The sequence below is a fragment of the Contarinia nasturtii genome, unplaced genomic scaffold, assembly GCF_009176525.2.
Source record: "Contarinia nasturtii isolate CC-2019 unplaced genomic scaffold, AAFC_CNas_1.1 Cnas_scaffold_695, whole genome shotgun sequence".
Lineage (NCBI taxonomy): Eukaryota > Metazoa > Arthropoda > Insecta > Diptera > Cecidomyiidae > Contarinia > Contarinia nasturtii.
In genome coordinates this window covers 2,260,942-2,285,329 of record NW_022198046.1, presented here as the reverse complement: position 1 = coordinate 2,285,329, position 24,388 = coordinate 2,260,942, and the positions used below count along the sequence as shown (strand labels likewise).

General features: G+C 35.5%; 1 protein-coding gene across 2 annotated transcripts in view; it reads left to right on the top strand.

Annotated features, from left to right (window-relative positions):
- Window positions 1-24,388, top strand: part of LOC116341134 (neurotrimin-like) — a 94,504-nt gene that overhangs the window by 44,015 nt on the left and 26,101 nt on the right. For both annotated transcript variants that reach the window (XM_031768029.1, XM_031768028.1), the window contains one exon: window positions 10,586-10,683. In XM_031768029.1, the coding sequence (XP_031623889.1) occupies window positions 10,586-10,683 (98 nt within the window). The remainder of the gene's footprint in view (window positions 1-10,585; window positions 10,684-24,388) is intronic.

Here is a 24,388-nt window from a genome sequence, read left to right as displayed (position 1 = left end):
CACAGTGGCTAAATGATGAACTGCCAATCAAATTTCGCATTCGTTTGGAAAATTGTTCGTTTAAGATTACCGATTCAAAAAAAACTTCATAGATTTAGGAAAAATATGTAAAAAATATAGAACATTGCACCGAACTAGTATGTAAAATATGCCCGTATGCTCTATTCTCCGGTTCTTAAAGCGCGTGTGGTGCGTAATCTACGCTTAAATTTTGTTGATGCCACTTGAAACGTGCAAAAAACGAATGAAGAGAGTTTTGGTTTTTTGTGCATGTGTTACGCCGACGAAGCATCAAATTGCATGGATCTTCACGCAAATTCAGTGCTTCCGTTGTGTCTCCGGATTGTATGAAAGAGCCGCTTCAGTCATCGTAGTCGTCGTCGAAACACTTGGTTTCTATCCATTTTGTTTTTGGCTCTTTTGTGTGCTAAATTACATAGAAATCGTAAGCACTAGTATAATGTACGATATAAATATCGTTTGTAATGTAAAAGTTCGTCAGTGTTTTCGTTCGTTGTTGAGCATCTGGTATATGCTTTTGCCATTGTTTTTGTTGTTGTTTAGTTTGTGAGTTGAAGTTGCAATGCGAGATGCTGTTGTTTGCTTGTGCATTGTACGACACATCATTGCATTGCATCGCGATACACGCGAATATATTTATTGTAAAAATATTGTCTGACGTTCATTCGAAACGTTCACTTCGTTTATCTGATTGGATTATCCTCATTTTGCATTTACATTTGACAATACAGATGCCATTTGTATATGTGTACGAATGTGGGATGTGTTTGTGTGTATGTTCGTTTCGTTTGTGCCATCGTTTCTCTCTTTTCACAAGGAAATTCCTGTTCGTGTTCCGACAACTTTGTGAATGTGCTGGCTATTGATGCGAACGAGCAATATAATGCCAGATAGAATAGAAAATGCAAAGTTGCCCCACATGAGAATGAGCGAGAGAAAGCAAAAAAGATATTTGTCGCGTACGTGTGTGAATGTTGTTAGCAATATTGTGTTTAAATCTGCTCTAAGACAATAATTTTCCCATTGCATTGTGTAATACACATAGCCCGGGGAGAAGTGATGGTGCGCACAATGAGCACTTCTCTTTCACGCTCTTACTCTATCACAAGAAAATGTACAAAAACAAAAATCCAACGATCTGTGCTGCGATACAGTTGTTCTCGCATATTGCATTTGGTGAAAAGCAAATACACTAGCCTGATTTCGATTTTGAGTTTCCATTTGTTTCTCGATTGCTTTGCCAATATTAGATTTCTGGTAGCAATGCAACAGCAGCCAGTACACTCCTTTTGTTCGACACTACAAAATTGTTTTAAATAAATTTGCAACGTAATCACTGAACACATACACAGTCACGTTTTCATCGTATTTTCACCATACACATAGTTTGCAATGGAAATACGCATAAAAAACCATGGCCACATTGCATTCACTTCACATTGGACATGACGGGGCAATGTATTTCATGATGGTAAATTCGATTGAATGGCATTTCATCGAATATTACGAAAAATATATAATTTATTTTTTTTTTTTTCATTCGATTTTTTTCGTTTTTTGATTTATGCCACTTTTATGTGCGATCACTCAATTTAAACATGTCTACAAAATGCTCCCTCTTGACAAAAAATATACATTTTTATTGCTCGTATAACATCATATATAGGCATCGCGTCGAAGCACACAATAGACATCGAAAACAATCGCATAAATGTTTTCATTTGTGTGCGTGTGTGTGTGCACGCCAAAATTCATCCGAAATAAAAAACAAGCTGCTTTTGTATTCATTTTGTGACAAATCGTTTTCGGATGGTAATAATTTATCATCGAATTTCATTTCGATCGGTTTATTTTTTGTTCAGTCTCCATCAGGTCACAGATGCCCCAGAAAAATCATGCTTCACGAAAATGTTTTAATAACAAGAAATTCATCAATAAAATTTTAATGTTGTGAAACAAAATAGCAACAAAAATACAGACTTGCTCAGCAGGATAAAACCAAAAAAATCCCTCGCTGAGAGAGAGAGAGAGAGTGGCAAAGTGGAAAATATGAAATCATATTCATAGTCGTAGAACGTAAACATTATTTGATTGCGAAAAAATGTGCTCAAAAATCCGTGTATACATTATTGTATATATTTTTATGTTGCTATAACATAATAGAACCCATTGAATCCGACAGTTTGGCCGCTGGCCCACAGTGTATTTGCACAGTAAATTGGCGTTTAATGGATTTTTAATTTGCACGCACAATGCAACTGCACATGTACATATTCATGAGAAAATCGGTCATTTTTACACAAACTCGCCGACACACAAACATAAACACAATACACTGTACAAATTCCATTGAAACACTTTGCCGTGTTGAAGCTTTTGTTTAGTTTGCTTCATTTGCATCGAATATTCAATTGGGATTTTTTTTCTCGCACTGCAGTTTTCATTCGCATTCACTCACAGCATTTGCTGACCACTGTTAACGAAAAATAATTCACAATTCATCGACTGAAAATGTTATAATGGCTTCGCCAACTGAAAACGTGATTATTTCACATATTTTCGCATTTATGAACGTTGCATATTCGTATCAATTTCGATCGTATTGAATTGGCTAAATTGAATTTCATTCTTTCTGGGTCACGCATCGTGTATATACATATTTATGACACACTGATTAAATTTTGAGTCCTCACTTTTTTTCAATTCCAAGGGTCTATTTTTATGATCACAAAGGAATGGAGCACAATCTCATTTTTTTTAACAAGACATCAATTGAAATTGCATTTTATGAATGTCATAAAAAAGCAGCCCAACCAATGATATACGTTATGTAAATTGAGTGGATGTATTACAGTCTCTTGAAATGAAACTTGGATACCCTAAAAAATAAATTCTTCCTTTTTTCGTTACGTAAAAAGATTAAAGTCTATCGCCTTAAAGACGAATAAAAGAAAGGACCTTGTTGTCTGACATTCAGTTTGGTGTAGTGATTTCAAATTTATGCAGTTTATCACGTAATTTTCTTCAATTTATTGGTGGATTATGATTTGTAAGAAAATCTATTATAAAAAAGCAAAATATTCAATCACAATTTCAGTTTTGAAAGTTGGATATTTTTTCCTCTCTCAATGCGTTACCTCCCCTCCTTGAAGTAGATTTTATCGAAGTATCGTCTAGATATAGAATCCTCACCTCTATAGTCAGTTTGACTCTTCAAATGGTTCTTTTATGAGGTATGTTAAGAAATGTTTGTGGATCCAATGGATACTTGCACTATGTTTCTCCCAAAATGTGAAAATTATGGAAAAATTTAAGTTTTGACGCTCATTGTAATGAAACGAATGTTATAATTTTTAGACAAAACTTTAACCTCTATCAATTTAAACTGAAATTGTATTTTATACACACGAATCTACGGTGCTGTAATAAAATTGAATCAATTTTGGTTTGTTTTGATTGACGCATGACATAGCAAATCACTTTCACCGCACTTTAACAAACTTTAAAGTGTTAACGAAAAATTTCATAATCCAATGAGTTTGTCACATTAATTAAACCATTTTATCATATAATTAAAATATCCAGAACCAAAACGTGGTAAAAACTTTTCGAAAGCCAACAATAACAATAACAAATTTATTTGCTTCAAAACATGGCAACAATTTATTCATGGCGGAAATTCAATTTTCAAAACATTGTCAGACTTTCATGTGTTTCGTTAATGTTTAATATCCGGTGGCGATCAGATTAAAAGATGCAAAGAGTTGGACAAAATACTTGATTTCATTTTTTGAAGAGGAAAAAAATGCCACAATCGGCAAAATACTCAAGTCATACAGCGCATTTGAATACACGCTCATTCATACAGCTTTTAGCTGTAATTGTTTTGTATCGTTTGTTTTCATTAGTGGAAAAAAAGCCAACCGATAATACCTTGAACTTAGAGCGCATAACTATACCGCTTGTTTTATAAATGGTGTAGCATTTTCACAATTTCGTTTTCTCGTTTTCTCTTTTTCTCATTCTCTGACGCTCATTCTCTCTCTCTCTCTCTCTCTCTCTCACTCTCTCTCTCTCTGTTTGTCTCTCTTCCAAATTCTGTTTCTCTTTTGTATGTGAGCGTGCGGTCAGTTTTGTTCAGCGTACGATATTATAATAATAACGCATGGGTGTAGAAAATCCACGAGTTATAGTTGACCAGAGCCTGTCCTCCATAATACAATGTGTATCGAATGTGCAGTGAGGTTTTCATGCTTAAGTGATTCGAGCGACACAGCAAGCGAAAGCGAAAAAAAAAACCAACAACACTTCATACATAAATTTATGATTTAACAACATGTGTTTTTCTATACGTAAATAATAAATTGTTGCTTTGGCTTTTGTTTAATTTTTTTAATAAATGCGATTTATTTATCGCATTTGTGTTTGTGCACAAGAGGGAAATGGGCTCAATTTTATAATCGGTCGCGTAAATGTGTGCGTGTATGGCGCACAACTTTTGATGTACAAATCACTAACACCGTACAGTTCTGTGTACCCGTGTTGGACAGAACGCGTGCACAGTGTACACAATTTACTATATCGTATAGGATAAAACTATTTTGAATAATAGTTACAATGGCCAACGTATTGTGAATAAATAATAATAACATGTTATTTTTGTTGTAACTGAATAAATAAATCGGGCTATAACATGAAATTTCACATACTTCAAACGCACCACCTTTTCTCCTTTTTTGCACGCTTCGTGTCACCCACTCACTCTTTGATTTTTCATTTAGATTCTCTCTCTCTTTCGGTTAATAAATGTGTTGGAGTTTTCTATATTATAGTACTTTTCACGCCCATTGAACATCAAAGAGTAAAATGGAAAATTAATAAAATAGAAAGATCACATCAAGGCAGCACAGGAAGAGATCGCGAGAATAAACGACTCGGCCACAATTACAAGGCATGTGGGAAAAATCAACGATGTGGTGATCGAATGGGTTATATATATTTACACACGATGCGTTCAATGTGTGTTTTACACAAATGGTTCAATATGTTCATTGAATTATGAATAAGGAAAAATCAAACAGCAAATAACCTCATAGAAAACATTTGTCGAATAAAAATATTGTTTGTTGAGTATACGTAATTGAATACATGCCACAACCAAACTGAATACGAGCGCTCGCCATTTTCAAGCGATTTCTACATCAGCCCTCTATTTCTATCGCTGAAAAAAAACAGCAGCCTCACACACTGTAGCTCTCTGTTCAATAATTCATTTCAATGCTGAAAACACCAAGTTTGGCTCAGAAACTGTTCTACGCAAACTGTAACGCATTCACCACATATAATGGTTAACATTTTTGCTCTCTTCCTCTTTCACTGCCAATTTTTATTTATCGAGTTGCACAGTTTGTTTAGTTCGTAGATCACATCGAATATTTACTTGGATACATTTTTTTTCTTCGGCATTGATATTTCGCCCCATTGAAATAACATTTATTATGGACGCTCGACAGAAACAATATCATACACGATCAAAATAAAAAAAAGTTGTGACAAAAGCTTTTAACAGCACTGATTGAATGTGTTGTGGTTTTGAAATCCATTCAACGAAAAGCACCAACAACAAGTTTTTCATGTTTTTTTGCCCATACTTTCTATTCAATTAGTTCGATTTCACAGTGATTGAGGTCGATCATTTATTCATGAACTAATGCAATGGCTCTTTGCACTCGACCGCAAAAATCTTGCAAATTGAGTACATTTCGAAGTGGATCATAAACATTTATTTTGTAAACAACGAAAAAAACAACATATGATGAGCTTTAAATCTGAACCGGAGAAGGGGCGGAAAAGAAAATCGAATTTCCACTCGGTTCAATTCAACCACATTTTTGATTAAGCCAATGTTGCACGATTGTAGCAGCGAAGAGAAAAAAAAACAGAGAGAAATGGAATACAAATGAGAGATGAAATCGTGCTCATTCAACTGTCAATGGATAAATTCCGACACAACCAATGGTCAATGAAGGAGAGACAATACGCATGCAAACAATTAAATAAAGAGGTAGAAAGAGAAAAATAAATAATGCGATATAATTTTTTTCATTTCGTAGTATTATTATGTATAATTCCTGCAATGATTCATCATATTTTCACGAGGCTAAAACAAAAAGGTCACGCGCCTATATCAAACCGCTATTTTCATTCATTGAATATATGACAATGCACATAATATCATGAATTTATTTATATGTTTGTGTATGTCTTTTTTTTACTGTGATCGAGGGTCCTTATATCATTTGCTGTAAGACAATTTAACTCAACTGGAAAATACAAAAAGTGGCCAGGTCACAATAATGATGGTAGCTCTTAAGCTGAACAATGAATCGAACGACTACCAATTCATATGTTGTAATAATAATTTTTGCTTGACTAAGCAAAACCCAAACAATGAATAGAGAATGAAAAAACAACATACTCGCGCCATGACCTCTCTGCAATACTTGAAAAGGTATGCGAAACTCCAACATGAGTGCAATCGGCCAAGCGATAAATGATGTTCACTTTTCTTCCTTTTACTCTCTCTCCGTTTTCCAATGGAGCACACATAAATGCTGACATTGATACTACCAGCGCATTGACTAGCTGCGATTCACATAAGCGAGAAGCTAGAACATGTGAAATCGAGCATATAACACCGAAAAAATGTCTGATTCATTGTAAGGCAGCCGGCACTTTGAATTGTTCCGCATAATATTTTTTTTTGTTTCGTTTTGCCGCTGTTTCGTTTGAATTATAAATTAGAAATTTTACACGCATTTTTTTCCCAGACCGGATTTATTTTCGATTCGTTTTTTTTCGGCGTCTGGTAGTTCATTTTCGTTTTTTAGTGGAATTACTTTTTTTTGGTGTTCATTTGTTCATCCACGTTTTTTGTTCATTTGATATTTTGTACATTTGTTTTTTTTGCTATAAAATCATACAATTTGTATTACTTCGAAGCCTGTGCACCAAAAAAATCCTTTTTTGTTCAAAATGTAAGGCAAAAAGTCAATGGCATCACTTTGTTATGCTCCAATTACATCATCAATGACTATGACTCCCATGAAGGCATGAAATTGTTTGGGCTTGTGAATGGGTACAAAAAGTTTATGAAGATTTTGAGAGATGAAGACATTCGGATGCTACGTACATTTTTGCATTAGATTGCTCAATTGCTTTGCCTATAAAATTGGCCGATTGAATAAGTGCTGTGAATGGCAACATTTTCGTAAATCCATTCGATGAGATATTGTTAGTCGTTCATATGAACGACCCAATTCAACGAAAGACAAAAACAAGATTGAAAACAAAAGTAACTGATTGTTATGACGATACTGACGTATTTTGATGAATCAGTGTACTCGATCGTTTCAATTTGTATATGTGCCACACATCCAATTACATGAACTTTGACGCCGTCAACGATATTTCATTGATTAAATTCGTGAGGCGACCATTATATTCCGATTAGGTAAAAGAGAAAGAGAACTTCTTTTGATTAGTACGTTGTGTATATATTCTATGCTACATTTATATTTTGAAAAATGAATAAAGAAATACAAGCACGCCAATTATAACGAAAAACACTTCTTTGCTAATGCATGTTAGAATCGTCTGTCAGCAGAAAAAAACGGCAAATTAAATCGAATGCAGTTCACTAGAACCGAAAAAACATGATCCATCTAATAACAGATGGCCGATTACATCAAATTATGTGATTTTTGAATGGGAATCACAAAGAACATACCAACATTTTACTTTCATCACGTTTTCAGTATCGGATCCGGATTATACTATTCTTTGTGTTCTTTTTTTCCTACTTTCCCTTTGGATATTGTTTTGCTTCACGATTTTTTGCCATTTTTTCTACTTTACGTTTCGCATTGGGAATTTTTAATAAAAGTTTTTGTTCATTGTACGGATTCTACTTGCTACTAAAACCGTAATTGAATTCAGAGAATGGCAGAGAGAAAGAATGAAATAGAGACATTTTGTGTATGTACGAGAGAGAGAGAGAGAGAGAGAGAGAGAGAGAGAGAGAGAGAGAGAGACCGAAAATGTGGCAAGTTTGCGTTCTAGTAAAAGCTTTTAATGCTTAGGTAAACTTAGTTTATCACTCGTTCATCACAACACCGGTATCAAAAATATATTCATAAAATGTTAAGCTAAAATTGAAAAGGAGCTACCATAATCACTTCACTTGCATTAATATATTTTGTCACAATTTACCGATAAATTAAATTAAATTCGAATGAATAATTTATGTGCATGTGATGCATGTCCTGTGCGCGCTCTTTCACCATGTGATATATATTCCCTTTTTGCTCGTTGCCGTCTCCGTGTTGTCGTTCGTTGAAGAAACTTTTTCAGTTTCCACGAGAACGGAGAGAGAGAGGGAAAGTAAGCGAGCGATAAAGTGAGAAGGCGAGTATATATGATTCTCAAGCTGATGCACGAAAATGTGAATATTTTAATATGCTTGAGTTAAAATAGATAAATTATGTGGATACGAAAATCCACATATATAAACACAGACAAAGGCATTGCGTGCAGTATTAGGTGTGTGTGTGTGTGTGCATAGTAGTTAGTCGGTTGTGGTGATGTCGTATCCGAGAAGTGGTACAGCATTCATTCAACCCTATACGCTCTTATCACCACAAAGAATGCAAATTTGCTAGCTAGAATACCCACAAACTCTCTTTCACATACATTGCCAGAGCCGCAATTTATTCAATGATATAAAGACGACACGATGAGATAAGTAGCGCACTCATGCAAATTTCCAGTCAATTATTTGACCCAAAAACAGATGTCATGAAATAATTAGCTGGCAAAACTTTTTAAAAAAGCAAAAGAAGTCTTGCCTTCACCTGATGCTGGTGATGTACACTTTTATTTGAAACATACACTCAATTAGAAGACTATTATCAAGGTAACCGAATTAAGTTTAACGGTGTCCAATTCTTTCGTTTGTTTGGTTTTCGGTGTCGAATTTTCATGAGTCCATCAATACGGGTGCACTGTTCAAATATCCAGTCAACTTATGTGGCAGATTCATGTTGGATTTTCGGACCGGCAATATTTGATTTTAACACTTCCAAGAATTTGCGTAATCATTCCATCGTTCCATACAGTTTACTTTCTTTTCACTCTCGCTCTCATTTCGCCGTTCGGTAAATCTGAAATTCAACCAGCGAATAATGATTTCGTCTAACACCATTCACACGGAGAACGGACAGTGAACGTGCATCAAAGAGACCAACGTAAATTATAGGGAAAAAACGAGCGCGATCAAAAGCAAAAAATGATTTCCAAGGGAGAAATGAAAAATTCACACATATACACACTTACACAAAGAAATATTACACATAAATTCCATTTTAATGCTCGTTTAATCTGTCTCTTTGTCTCACACTATCTTTCGTTATAGCATTCACTTCTTTAGTTTTTTCACTTTTGTGTACAACTGGGGGCGGCATGAGGTGCGGGGGTGATGTAAACTGTTTTGAATATTTTAATATTAACGAGTTTACACAATTTGCATTCAAAATGCCATTCATGATGTTTGTTTGTGCACAGACGGCGATCCACTGACGAGATTTTCGGTGTGCCAATGCCTGAAGTTTTCCAACCAAATCGAAACCAGATAGAAAGAATCAAACGAAAAATAAAACGATAGAATGAAAGAGAACCGAGTAAATGTGCGACCGCTTGTTGTAACTTGGAGATGCTTCCATTCATTTGCAAAACTTGATAATAGTCTCAACTTGGTAGTTAGTTATAATATTTCATTCATTTTTCGACTTTCTCGTTTAGGGTATATTCTTTAAGGTTTATTTTTGGCGCGCACTCTGCTCAAAGTTCGAAACGTTTGTGGGTGTCGGTGTGTGTGTGATAACCATGTGGTATTGTACGGTGGTTCGACTGCTGTTACATAACCAAAGACAGTATTACTTCATAACATTAAATTACATTTTATACATGTGATCTCACCATTGAAGTAAGCACATCGCTGGTATCATGACCTTTTATACATTATATTCACACCACTCACTCATAAAATATGTTTCGCATAAATTATTGAAATTTCTTCGCCACTGAAAATAATTTTCAAGCAACTTAAGTTATTTGCGAATGAGCGCGCACACAAATATTTCAAACGTATATCGCCACATTTGCACGTTCATTTTTTGCAAAACACTTTTTCACCGTACGCTATTTTATGAGGTAAATCTAATAGGACTCACCATTAGATCAAATGCGTAAGCGTGTTATGACGATTTCCAACTCGATAAATTGAACTTGTTTATAATTTTATTTTCCATACTTTTTACACTCTCTTCCGAAGTATCGCATTTCATTCTATTTTTTTTTTCAACTTAGAATGAAGAAGAGATTGGCACGAGAAAATATTTTTTAGACATTTTGACCGAAACCCTCGCGTTGATCTATACAAATAAGCGTCAAACCCATAATGAAGATTTATTTATTTTTCCTCTTCTTCTTTTTTTATTCTTCACAGATTTGCCGAAATTTGGGGAGCCACTTCAAAATATCACGGTCCCAGTTGGACGCGAAGCACTTTTATCCTGTGTCGTGGATAATTTGCAAACATACAAGGTAATTGAAACTCATTTTTCAAACGGTTGATCCGAAAATTTTATGCACACCGTAGCTTTTGAAGTACAAAAGCAAACATTTTTAACACAAAAACAAATTGCCTCACTTTGGCCGCATCATTTTCGATAATAAGATATTTCAATCTATTTTCCGACATCTTGACGCTAGGGATAGATGATAAAGCGGGAATATTTAAAAACAAAAACAAAAGCAAAAAAAAAAAATGTAAAACAAACCACAAAATTGACATCACTTAAATGTTGATTACATCAGCAATTATAACGGCGCACTGGCCGATTCTCCCAATTTATTCAAAATGTGAAATCATTAATAAACATTCTGCATTTATCCTCAGACATGATAGTACTGAATTAGTATTCACCGTGCAATGCACGAGCGCCAATCAACTAGACAAGCAACAAATAAAATATTCAAAAAATGCTATCACTGTGACAGTTACGAAGGAGCCATACGCAAAAATAAAATTGAAACAAATTGTCTGAACATAATAATTGTATCAGCCACCAAACGATAATTTCATCAGTCGCATGCACCAATCCCAATGCTGTCAATTTACATTTACGCACGATGTGAGTCTATGATCTTCCCCCACATTCGATGTACGGCATACAAAGTGGCTAAACCAAACCCAAAGATATTGATACTTTATTTATACAAATTGAAATGTATTTAGTCGCTTACGGTAGAAGTGTGTGGTTGGATGTGACGCAAGATTTTGTTTTCTTCTCTTCATTCTTTCACATTTTAATTTTACCGACGCATCTCCCTATGAGATGAGAGACTCGCAGCCATCGGCTTCTATCTATCGTTGGCTGAATCAACAAGCACGCACAACAACATGGCACAAGCAAAAATTGCCGACGGGCATTAGACGAGGTGTGTGTGTGTGTGTATAATGGAATGTTCAGCTCAAGAAAATTGCTGCTTTCACTAAAACGAAAAGATGTCAAAAAATTTAAACATATTATAACTGAGAAATAATTCAATTTTCCATGGCAGAGTGCGCACGTACGTCGCTCGAATAATGTTGTACCATTTTCCAGTTCATTTTCGATTCACCGAATTTGCGATCGCTAGCACACATTTTATCCGATTTTTTTTTTCACTCTAGTCGAACAAAAAAGAAACAAATGATGAAGAGCTAAATTATCAGTAGCAACAGCAATTGCGACGACGACGACAGTGGCACAGAGAATGTATCAATCACGTGTTCGGCGGAAGCACGAGCAGCAACTGTAGCTGTAAAAAAAAAAGATTGGCCAATTGAAAGTGGAATGGAAGGGAATGTACTATGAGCTAAAACAAACATCAAAATTCCAATCGAACCAAAATCATTATCTTTATAATCGCATCGAAAACCACATACACCTTAAACGCCCCAAACACACATGCCATACGCCAGCGAAGAGAGCGCGCCAGAGAAACAAATAAGTGCATACGTGACTCGCACAACAAACATTCGATTTCTATTGAATCACTTTGTTTTTTCATCGCTCAGTCGGTATTTGTGTGCGAGCGGGTTTTTTTCTTTCTCACATTTTGCCATTGGGGTGATTTGGTGAGTGTGTGTGTGTGATTGTGTGTGGAGTTTTTTAAGTTCGATATCGGTTGCCGACGCGCAAAATGTTTATTTCATAAAGGTCTTTTTTTGCACATCAAGCGATGTGCGTGTTTTTTTTTCTAAGAGCAGATTGTTATTGCATAAAATCATCTAAATACTTTCTGGCGGAAAAAACCGTAATAGAAACGCGTGCCCACACACATGAACATTTAAAAAAGAACGGGTATTATAGGTAACCGTTTTGAAAATGAAAAGCTGTAATAAGCTAACCTCACGTCGAAAATATGCTTGTGTGAAGAAGAATTTTTTTTTTTGAGGAAATGGTGAAACAAAATCAAAGACGAAGCGTTCAAAACAATCAAGAAAGAAAATGGGCGAAGCGAGTAAGGAAATCAAGGTTCGTAAGGTACAGAGAATGTGAGAAAAAAATGAAGGGAGAGAAAAATGAACCCAAGTGATTTGATTTCATGCGATCGGAATGATGTCATGAACTTTAGCATGTGAGATGAATGTGATGTTGTGAATAGTAGTGAGTGGGAAGAGGGATAGAAAAAAGTTGTACCAGCGACTCGTTGGCAACGAAAATAGATAGAAAAAGAACCAGTAAAGTTAACCACAGAGGTATCATTTTCACGGAATCATGGAAGGCTGCTAAGCATTTGACTCAATCATCGTTGAAAATTACGATTCAAGCAAAAACAAATACCAAGAGTGCATACCGGAAAAACGCTACTAAAACAGAGTGAATGAAATAGAAAATCGTTATCACAATTTCCAAAGACCCAGCTAGGCAATGGACATGCTACATTTTTCCTAATCGTGGTCGTCGTTTTTTTTATACCAAAAATTGACTGCTTCGATTGGTTCACGTGCACCGTTCAATTCACGAAGAATGTAGCGCAACACGTACACAATTTAACTATTTTAAGTGAACATTGCAATACCAAAGAGAATTTCACTTCTTTCTTTCTCTCTCTCTCGTTCACTTTGTTGCCAAACACTTTTTGCTTTTTGCTCTCTCCTTTCAAGTGGCTTGGCCTTTTCCTTATCCTTTGCTCACTTTTTCTTGGTCTACCTCTCTCTCTCTCTCTCTTGATATGATTCTTTTTCCCTGCTCGGTCCAAGCAATTCGAGCGCAATGTTTGCAATCAACACACAAACGAAAAGCAAATAAAAGCGAATAATGTCTTTGCTATTGATCTATGTTGGTAGTAACAAAGGTAAGCAGTTGTAGTACAAAATGACTGTAGACAATTTGCCATTACACAAAATATTCGATTAAATGCTTGTTTGGTTCCCACCGGTTTCGTATAAAGTCTGACGCGTACTGCATACACACCGGAGCCAAGTTGGCCCATCGACAGTATTACCAATTTTGGACTTTTACAAAACCAACATTATTCTTTTTGCCATTGTTTTTTGTGTACGGGAATTTATCCGCTTTTGTTTACAAGCTATGATTACGATGTATGATTTGACACAATCTTGGCAAAATGCATTACACACACACAAACCACCAAACGGAATAAAGTGCAACCATGTTTTTGTTCACTGACAGTTATACATGAAATGCTGCCACGGAGGGGAACAAAACTGGGAAAAGTGCGCTTTTGTTAGTTAGTTTGGAAAAGTATTTAATGCAATTGGGATGAAAAAAGTGAGCGAGACAAAGTCAACTCTCGCAACAAACATGCACATTCTGCAAAAAGTGTCGCCTGTTGACGAAGAAAAAGAGAAAAATCCTACGTAACATAGAAAGAAGGGAGGAAGATGCTAGATGAAGAAAGCGCATAAAATGTTTACCATTTTAGAGAAAATCTACTGCGAAATTAATGTTTATGTGTATTTTTTTCGTGTCGCGTTTTTTCATCGTGTACTTTTTTTACTCTTTTTCCGCTGTACACATTATACGCACTGAATGCATTGAAACCAGTTGAGAATATGCAATGGTTCTTTTTGGCTCAAGTTATGTGCACGGGTTTTTCCTTTTCGTTTTCTTTTTCATCATTCGCTACCGTCATTCAATTGGTTTAACTTAACCGAAACACACTTAACCTCTCTTAAGGTTTTTCCTTCAATTTTCTCTTGTGATGTGGTGTGGTTTCTCACTCTAACTCTCTGCTATCTGCCATCGTTAAAGAAAAGAAAAACATCGTTCAGTGCTTTCAATCGGTGAAAAGCCAAGCAAATTTCAATGTGCAACCATTTCGAAGGGCGCACACTTTAATAATGTTGGGATGATGAAGAGGTAAAAAGAAGTTGATTTGTAAATGGAAAGCGACGTATATAGAATGCCAAAATGTACGCGAACTAACATTAACGACGAACCCGATGCCATCCAATCCTTGTTGTGTGCACCATTTCTCTTTTTTTTTCGCATGCAATGAGAGCACTTTTTTTCCGCACAGATTCCATATATTCACATCTATACATACATAAAGGGGAAAAAATGGGAAAGCGAAAATTTAACGCCCGTTTATCCTTATAAATAGCTAAATATTCAATAGCTGAACATTCATCCACATTGAGCTGATTTCCTTTCTCGCGTTTCAGCGAGCGCATTTCTTAAGCGCTTTCCCTTTTTCTCAGCTACTTCGATATTGTTGTTGATGTTGTTTTATGTACACTGTTTTTTTTTGCCTTTCTCTTCTATGTTTCCCTCGTGATATTTTACCGAGCATGAATTTATCTGCTGGTGTTTTGTGTTTGTGACTGTGCATATAATTTATCAAAGTGACATGCTGTTGTTGCTTTTGTAACTACCGTCGCACCACCACTTTTTCATTCTTCTTCTCGTTAAATTTACTTGCCATCGCCGTATTCGTTGTCAATGGTGGTTTTGTTTTAAGTTTCATACAAAACGATGAACAACAACAAAAAATTGTGCACATGACACACTCCAAATCACTTCGTTTTTGAATAACTACAAGACAAGAAAACAGAAAGGAACATCGAAAAAAAAACGCACCGCGCACATAAAGAGAAATAAGCAGCGTAGCTTTTATTTTCTTTATTATTATTTATAGGAAGGTAAAATGCGTCGAAGAAAACTGAGTATGATAAAAAGAAGAATTATACGGAATGAAGTAAAAAAAACCACCACCACGCAAAGATTTGATTTTAATCTAAATTGTTTTTGACGCAATTATGTAAAGTACGTTTTTCTCTCTTTACGCTTCCGCACTTTCATGGATCGCACCTCGGTAAATGGCCACAAATGCACACCATTTAATAGCAATCGGTTTGTGTATTATCTTCTCTTACCTCTTCTTGGTCCTTTGAAACTCTGAAATTTTGTTGTTGCTCTCACACTCTAGCCGTCTTAGTTTCGATCTTGGGTTTCGCCGTCTTCCTCTCTTTTGTCTTCGGTCATTTGTTTATCCAAAAACCATTTCCAAAGTACTTTCAATGTGACAACTACTTATTTTTCGTTTAATGCGTTCCCATTTTTGTCGCATTCATCTCAGCTTCTACTTGAAAATCGCTCACAGCCCACGTGTATCCTTTATGTGTAATTTATTTGTCATTTATTTGCATTTTCTTCCGTGGATCCTGCACCGGCTGCTTAACCGATTTCATTTTCGCTAGCTACACCTTTTTTGTTGGCTGGTTAATATGGTTGGTGTGTTTGTGTCGTTGTTCTTGTTGTTTTTTCTTCATTTCGTGTTCAAAAAGTGTTCCATCTTCATTTACTACATAAACAATAAAGATGCCTCGGTTTGCAATCTCATTACCGGGAATCGTTCTCTCTCTTTCTCTTCCATTTGTTTTACTAATATAATATATGTTGCGGTGGTGTGATTTTCCTAGAGAAAGAGGGACACATGAATAATTTCTGGAATATTTGAATCATAGTTTATATTTCGAAAATAAATTACAAATAAATTATGTTAGAATTTGGTATGTGTGTGTGAGAGCATAGTGAAAGTGCATAAGTGCATGGATTTTAGTTCATTAGACTCGGCACATGGATTTAACGTTCTAGATTCACTTTAGGTCGATTTTTGTTGAAAAGCGAATCTCCGAGCGATGCATACCAGATCTACACCGACAAAAATGTACCGAATATCATTCATACAATTTCCGTTGCAAGTAACTTTCGTTTTTTCTTTCGTCTATCTGCAGTCAGTGGCGGCAATGGTGATGGTGGCAGCAATGCCGTTAGTGAAAAATTAAAACAAGCCACACTATTTTTCGTCGGCATTCCCTCGATGCAAACATAAATATGTTTTACAATCCACATGAATATACATTATTTTTTTTTGTTCAACAGAGGCCTGTCGTTCGTAATTCGTAAATTTAAAACGACTTTCATGTGGCTTGCATCCAATTTCGGCTTTTTTGATGCCGTTGCCAAATGGATATGCTTTTACGTGCGAAACGTTTCATTTATTTTCTTCTTTACATCTCTCTCTCTCTCTCTCACTCGGTATGTTGTTTTATTTTACTCTGTTTTGGAAATTCAAAGCATGTAAAATGCTGACGTACGGTTGTCGTATCGTCTAAATAAGATGTATGAATTGGTGATAAACCTGACATTAATGTTAATTTAAATGTCACGTTGATAGAGTTTTGCCAGCACTTGTACATTCGCGAAAACAAATGCTGTACACATATATTTGCTACTCCACGATCTGAGGTCAGGAGGTAAACAATTTTAAAAATATATAAAAAAATATCCGTTTAATGCGAATATATGGTGGAACACGTACGTAAAGCGTTTAATTTTCTCGACGCCACGCTATTGCGGAAAAGCAGAAAAAAATCAAACAAGTATGAAGAAGAAGATCATCACACTGGGTCAAAAGTGATAAAATGCTACATGGACTTAACGAAAAATGTCGGTTTAACTTATCTTTATTTATATTTTCACCGATTGTAATGACGTGTTCTTGGTGTGGACGATAAATGCGCTTTGACATCTTCGCTTTCGTTGTAATTCTATCTTGGATTTATATTTATCATTTTCGAGAATAAAAGAAAAACACTCGAGCTATCAGTAATTGTCCATCAGTTTATAACCATTGAATCACTTCCATGCGAATTGTGCGTGATAAACAATCATCATATTGAGATATTTTCAGGCGGCTGATTCAGCTGACGTTAGCTTCCTGGGCTGAATTAATTGGCTGAGAAATTTTCTCAATATAATGTCTGTAAACAATCATTGTTTTAATTAAAAACTTAAGAGAATGCAAACTTCTGTTGATTCGAATACAAGAATCTTTTTTACTCAAATTCATTCAAATGGCATAGTTTTTGAAACAAAACTTTTTGACTTCTTTGAAGCTTCATTTATACTTTTCAAACGATTTAGCTTGCATATTTAATGCCTTTATTCACAATTCAAACATTTATTAAGCATTCGACGAATTTCATGGATATTTTCTCGTATTTTCACGCGATTCTTTTTTTTATATATTTCCTTGAATTTTATTTTATTTTTTGAGTCAGTCGAAGATAACAGGATTTTTTACGACGAATGTTAAGACATCTATAAATAATACTGCAGCATTCATATCATTTCTTGTTTAATTCCTTTGAAATTTTTCGGTGCATTTCATGTCATGTTTCTTTTTTTTGTGTTGTCGTCGGTGCATTAATCCGGATGTCTTTTATATGCTGTTTCTTGTGACTGTCCATTTCTGACATTTCAAATGAAAAAAACGAAAATAAAAAATATGTGTTAATGCAAAGAGAGTGAGGGATTTATAGGGGGAATTATGTTATTTATTTGCCTTTTATGGCGATTTCGCATTCAATCTCTTTCAACTTCGCACCCGTGATAGCTGTTTGATTTTTTGTCTTTGAAGTGAAACGAGCATCATTTTGATTAACTATGAAATGAAGGGAATATTTAACGAAGTGCACATCTTCATAATATGCCAGTATTGTGATAAAATGTGCGGAAATAACGTTGTGCTTTCGTCGTATTTTTCTTCTTCTTCTTTTTGTTTTATGGTTGCATTTAAACATCATAAATTGATGTAATACGGTAGATGGCCAAAAGCGATGGTTAAAGTACAAGAGCTCATTTAAAAGTTTAGTCATTCTCTCATTCTCGCGCTTGCTCGAGCTCTTATGCAACGTGTACAAAAACTTATGAAAGCTAGTCGCGCACATCCTTTTATGTGAAAACTATCTTTTAATGAGCCGGTGTATAAAATACATTGTTTGAATAACCCTTACATATATATATATTTCACTTCTTACACTCAAAATTGGACAATCCGCTTTTTCAAAGAACTCCACTCAAATGGAGACTAGGAATGAGCGAAAAAAAGCATAATTTATTTTGAAAACACTTTAAGTAAATTACTCCCGGTGAATCTTTTTTAGATTTAGTCCAACAACTGAAGCAATTAATTTTAACAAAGATTAAGATCTGCCAGGAAAACTATTTATAATGAAGTGAACAATGTTTCCGTCGGTATTCCCATTTTCACACATTCAATGGCGAAAGCATGCAGTTCAATCAAATAATCATTGCCTTACTCCCACTATCCATATGTATGTATTGTGAGGGTGCTTTTTTTTATAGAAGCATTTAATGATTTCGACCACTGACTGAGCATTCGAATCCAATCAAAACCAATGATTGAAAGGTGAGCATTCGTAATAAATAAACATGAGCATATCGTGATTTCGATGGGTATGGAAAAAAAGAATGGAAAAAATGCCGTGCCTCACAAAATTAATTCAAATCAGTTTCCGGAATTCATGTGATGCTATTGTTTCGTTTATTCGTTTTTTTTTTTTTCTTGCTACAAATCTATGCGAAATGAATCTTTGACACGCTCACAAAGCAACAAAGAAACAAAAACCATATGGCAGAAAAAAGTATCACAACAAATTACCACCTCCTGCGATAGCACTTTATGTGCTGCGTATGTGTGTATGTGATTTGATGCGTGGTGTCTATTCACACATTCTTCACACACAAGAGCAAAGCTTTTACTTCCGACTGATCGTAAGCAAGCTGAACCATAAAGCAATAACATACAATGTTTTCATTATGAGCGTAGGTCAAATAAGAAAGAGAGAGGGAAAAAAAACATGCTGTGATGCGAAAACAAAGTGAAAATGTGAATTGCACACGAACGACCAATGTAGGGCATGAGAAAGAGAGAGAAATAGAAAGAAAGAGAAAAAAGTAAACTGCAAGACGAACATTACCGGAAATAACCAACTGGAAAAAAAGCAACCAGAATAAAAAAAAATAAAATCTTGATAAATGCCATTATGTGCGCAAAATGAGGCAAACTTTTTGTGTGTGTATCTGGCAATATAGCGAAGAAAAATTGTGCGAATTTGTATTGTTGGCACACAGCGAAAACCAACAATGAAAAGCCTGGGCAAAGGAAACGAAGAAATCTGATAGACGTGTTGCAATGCCTGAACGAAAAAAAAAAACAGCGGAAAAAACACATTCTTTTGCCGAGACTACATTTTATACCATAGCGCAACAGAAAAAAAAAATCTTTACATGGACTCAAAAGATCCTCGAAAACGATATAGCGCACAAAGAACATTGCAAACACCGACGTCAACTCCTCCTAATGTGGCTGTTACATGAGCACCAAACCAATTGCTCCACTACAACATATCGTAACTGTATTATGGAGATCTATGCACACACCATAAAGAATAATTTTCAAAAGTGCGCACGAAATAAAATTAACTGTAAATAATCATACAAGAAACAGAAATGGGACTGAAGGAGAAGAAGAAAAATATGTGGAATGAGTGAGAGTGAGTGAGTTAAGGAAAATCGTGAAATAAGTATAATAAAAATGAGAATAAACAATGGTGGCAAACCGAAAACACAAACCGAGCAAAATGAAAAAGTATTTATTTGTGAGAATGCTATTCGGTTCATGTGTAACTGCTGCATGGAAAACAAATTATAATAGTGTATACGTAAGTGTACAACAATAGCACCACAGAGCATAAAGCACAGTCAGACACCGTTGTAGTGTGAGCGCTTTTTTTGCGCGGAAACGGTGAGCGTGCACATGCACACACACACATATATATAGGAAAAAATGCTCACTAAAAATGTTGAATGGTTTGATTGCTACGGAAATGTAGAGAATTTTCAAACCATTTTCTGTTGTAGTGTTGTGATGATCTGTGCAAAGTGAGCATATTAGTTTTTGTTTGGATTTGTATTTGTGAGTTGTAATTGTGCATAGTGCGCACACAAGGACAGCAGCAACAACAATAGTAGCAGTGGCCAAACCAACTGGAGTTTATTTGTTTTACACATGCGGTGTATTCTCGACACATTATTTTCTATTAGCACATGCACAAAGCAGATTAAATGTACGGAGATTCAATAAAAAAAAATTACGCTCACACTAAAAATATGAACTCTAAATGGTCACACGCAACGCCGCTTGTGTCGTTGCCTCTGTTTTTGGGGTGGTTTGAAAAGAATGGCAAATGAACGACAACAACAACAGCCAAAAGTGTACAGAAGAGAGCAGAAAATTCCGTTTGGAACGACACGGAAAATAATCTGGCAAAAATAATTTTAATTTCATGTCTAACACAGGACCGGAATTCCTTTATGTCCGTGAAGAATTTCTAGCGATAATGAAATGCATTCACTCCATTGACGCAGCACATTTAAAACAGTAGAAAATTTCGAGGATACGGCGCTGAAATCGTGGATGGCAAGAAAAAAGTGGTAACCAATATATTTCGTTTTGATGAATCCCAACAGTACAACGATAAATAAACGGCATTTCCATAGATTTCAATTTTGTGACTGTAATTGTTCGATTTCTGTGGTGCAAATAAATTATCACATGAATACTGTAGAGTATGTGTATGTGTGTGTGTGTGGGAGAGTGCAAACGAAATTCATTCATGTGACAAAAGGAGATATGGGCCGGTGTTGCCATAAAACGGCAACAGCATCAGCGAACAGATAAAACATAAACACATATTTAGCGAAAACATTTCATTATCGTGTCACCCTGAAAAAGTATAATGCCTTAAGTGCCTTTAGTGAGATAATAAATCCGAGTTGGCTTTTGTGTTGTACACGTCGCGTCGTATCGTTTTATTTGTTCAGTGCACAGAAAGAGAAAGAGTTTGTGTGTGTGTGTGCATGAAACAAGCAACAGCCGGTTCGACCCAAAATCACGACATGACACATAAACACAAAACTTTTCATTGTGAAAATGAGCAAATTGTTACATTATGCGACGATTACATGTGCCTGCCAGCAGCCAGCAACCAAGCATCTTTGGTGCTGGAAATGAAGAAAAGAAAAAAAGAATTTTGCCAAATTTAAGCCGCCATTTGAACGCTTCCAACATCATATGCACACCAGAGTTTTATCAGACAGAAAATAATGCTGAGAAGATGTGCTTAGGCGTTGCTTCAATAACTTAATAATATGGATCTAATTTCGACCTCATAAATACCATTTTCGTGGTGCAAGCGAACTTCTTTTCTTTCGCATAGAAACCATATGCACGCGTATCATTACAACATTGACTTTTGGATCGAATTACGCCACTTTGCTGCTTGTGCCGAATTTCCTTTGGTCCCATGTTATATTATACTTGTGCTTTGTTGCGCACGAGATAAATAGAAAGCCAGCTACACCGAACTGACAAAAAAAATAACAATGAAAAACAAATGCATACGTTGAAACGCTTATTTAGATATTTATTCGAAACGTGTAAAACACAATAAACAATCGAGTTAAGGGAGCTTAAGTTTTCTGTTTTGTCGCAAACACAATACATATAAATTTGAGAAAAATATAGTGGACTCTTGATGATTCAAAGTTTCGATTTCTGCACTTGCCGTGTCTAACACAACACTATGTTTTTTTTCTTGAAAAGAATTTTTGCTAAAAATGTTGATATGGTTCTATTCGATTATGTTTTGCAAACAATATCCATTGCAGGGCGAATGGCGAGTAGACAAAGGAGAGAGGAAGAAGTGCACCGAAAAGTAGATTAGTTTTTATTTCGATGTGTCATCAAAATCAGTTGTTTCATTAGAAAAATCGTCCTAAAATGAGTTTCGATTGAAATTCGAATTTCTGAAGTGTTCACATTTGCGAGCGTCTATTGTGCACATGATTGTTCCAAACATTCGACGTGATCTCTTTCACATTTTACACAAAACCATTATCACTACACAGTAACGCACACATTCGACTCACACAAAACATTAGAAACGTGCATTATTGAAAATAATATCTTCTGCCATCACAATAAAAATACGAACATCACCATTTTATCTGTGTTACATTTTTAGCTAAATCGTAAGCTATAATGCATGCGGTGCGAAATAAGAAAGAAAAATTAAACATAGTGGATATAATTAGGATTAAAGACCGCCGAGAGATCATACGATATAAATATAAATATTTTTAATTATTTTTCTGTGAACATAAAATGCACTAACTGCTTTTGTGTATAATGTTTACTTCGGTTAAGTTTTATTAGAAAATCGTTGCGACACTATGATCATCCAATAAAATCCGAGTAATTCATTGGCATTAACTTGATTGTCGTTTGTTTTTTAAAAAAAAACACCCGATGTAATTATTATTGCTTCTGAACCTTTTTCCACTTTGAGAGTTCGAAAAAAAAACCGTTAACGAATTGACAACAACAAAATGCTTTTGCTTCGCTTAATTCACACAATTCAGTTGAACGACTCTTCATTTCACAAACGAAAATGTTCCCCATTCACATTTTTACACTGTATTGTTTACCCCCGAAAAATGGAATGAAATGAATGTGTGAATTGCCTGAATGTGTTTAACGTTTATAGCATTTGTGTGAAGTACTTTTGTTTCCGTCACGATTTTTGCACGCTCGTTTCGACATAAAGGAGCAGTCGAAGTTCAAACGACATGTGGTCCTTTTCCATTCTTGACGACCCCCCTCACACTCTTGTCTCTGCCCCTACCTCCGCACCCGACCGATGTTTGCGCTTTGTGTATGGATTTAAATAATTAACATTTGGCGTAATCACGTCTAATTTGTTGTCTCTGCATGTGTCAGGAAGTGTGACACTTTCAATTTTGCATTTCGCTTCTGCTGCTTCGTCAATCTGTTGTTCGAGCTTTTGTCGTCGCCGTCGTATTCGTCGCCATCATAGTCATTCATATCGACAGTAAAAAAGGAAAAAAAATGAGTTAGAAAGAGAGGAAGCAAGAGAGAGGTGAATGACAAAAGAAAGCGAACGAAATAAGAGAGAAAAAAGGGAAATGTAATTTGGCCAAATATAAAATGCCTTCATTGAATGAATGCGGCCCTCACCAATTTCAAACCATAATGTGAACAAACAAGATTCCAATGGAAAAGGGTTGAGACTGAGAAAATAATTTGTAATGAAAATGCATTGCGAGACAATTCATGTGCCGAATGAAAACGAAATGCTCCACTTTTATCACACACACGACACTTGCTTTTTTTCTATATTTTCCTTAATTTCTGTCGTAGCGCGAGAGAAAAATAAGCTTTGACAATGTTCATTCGCTGGCGTTGCAACCAAGCGAGAGAAAGAGCCATGGAGAAGGAAATACAGTGAGACAAAAGAGCGAATAAGATAGAGTAAAAAAAAGGCCAACAAGCAAAACATGGAAGCATGTAAGCGTCCCAAGATAGTATGTCGTCGAAAATGGTGGGAATATTCTCGGGTAACAAAAAAAAAAAAAGAAATCTAGACGGATTAAAATTGCACTGACGCTGACTACATAATTGCATATATTTTTTTCTCTGCCGCTGTAACCCATCCAACACACATATTCGCATTACTTTGTGAATGGTATTTCGCGAATGTGTTGCCATAGCAATTTTGTAAGGACGTATTTTTGCCTAATGCAAATAACGATTTTACAAAATGAGAGCCAAGCAAAATCAATGTCCATGCCATGAAACAGTTATGAAAAACATCATGTTTGCACTATATTTTCACATACACATTTTAGTATCAGTGCTATATATGACAGTATTTTCACTATGCTCTGTAAATTCGAAATCAATTTAAAGCTCGTTTGCAACATTTTCACTCACTTTATCAAATGAATTCGCCACTCACACACACACACACACACACACACACACACACACACACACACACACA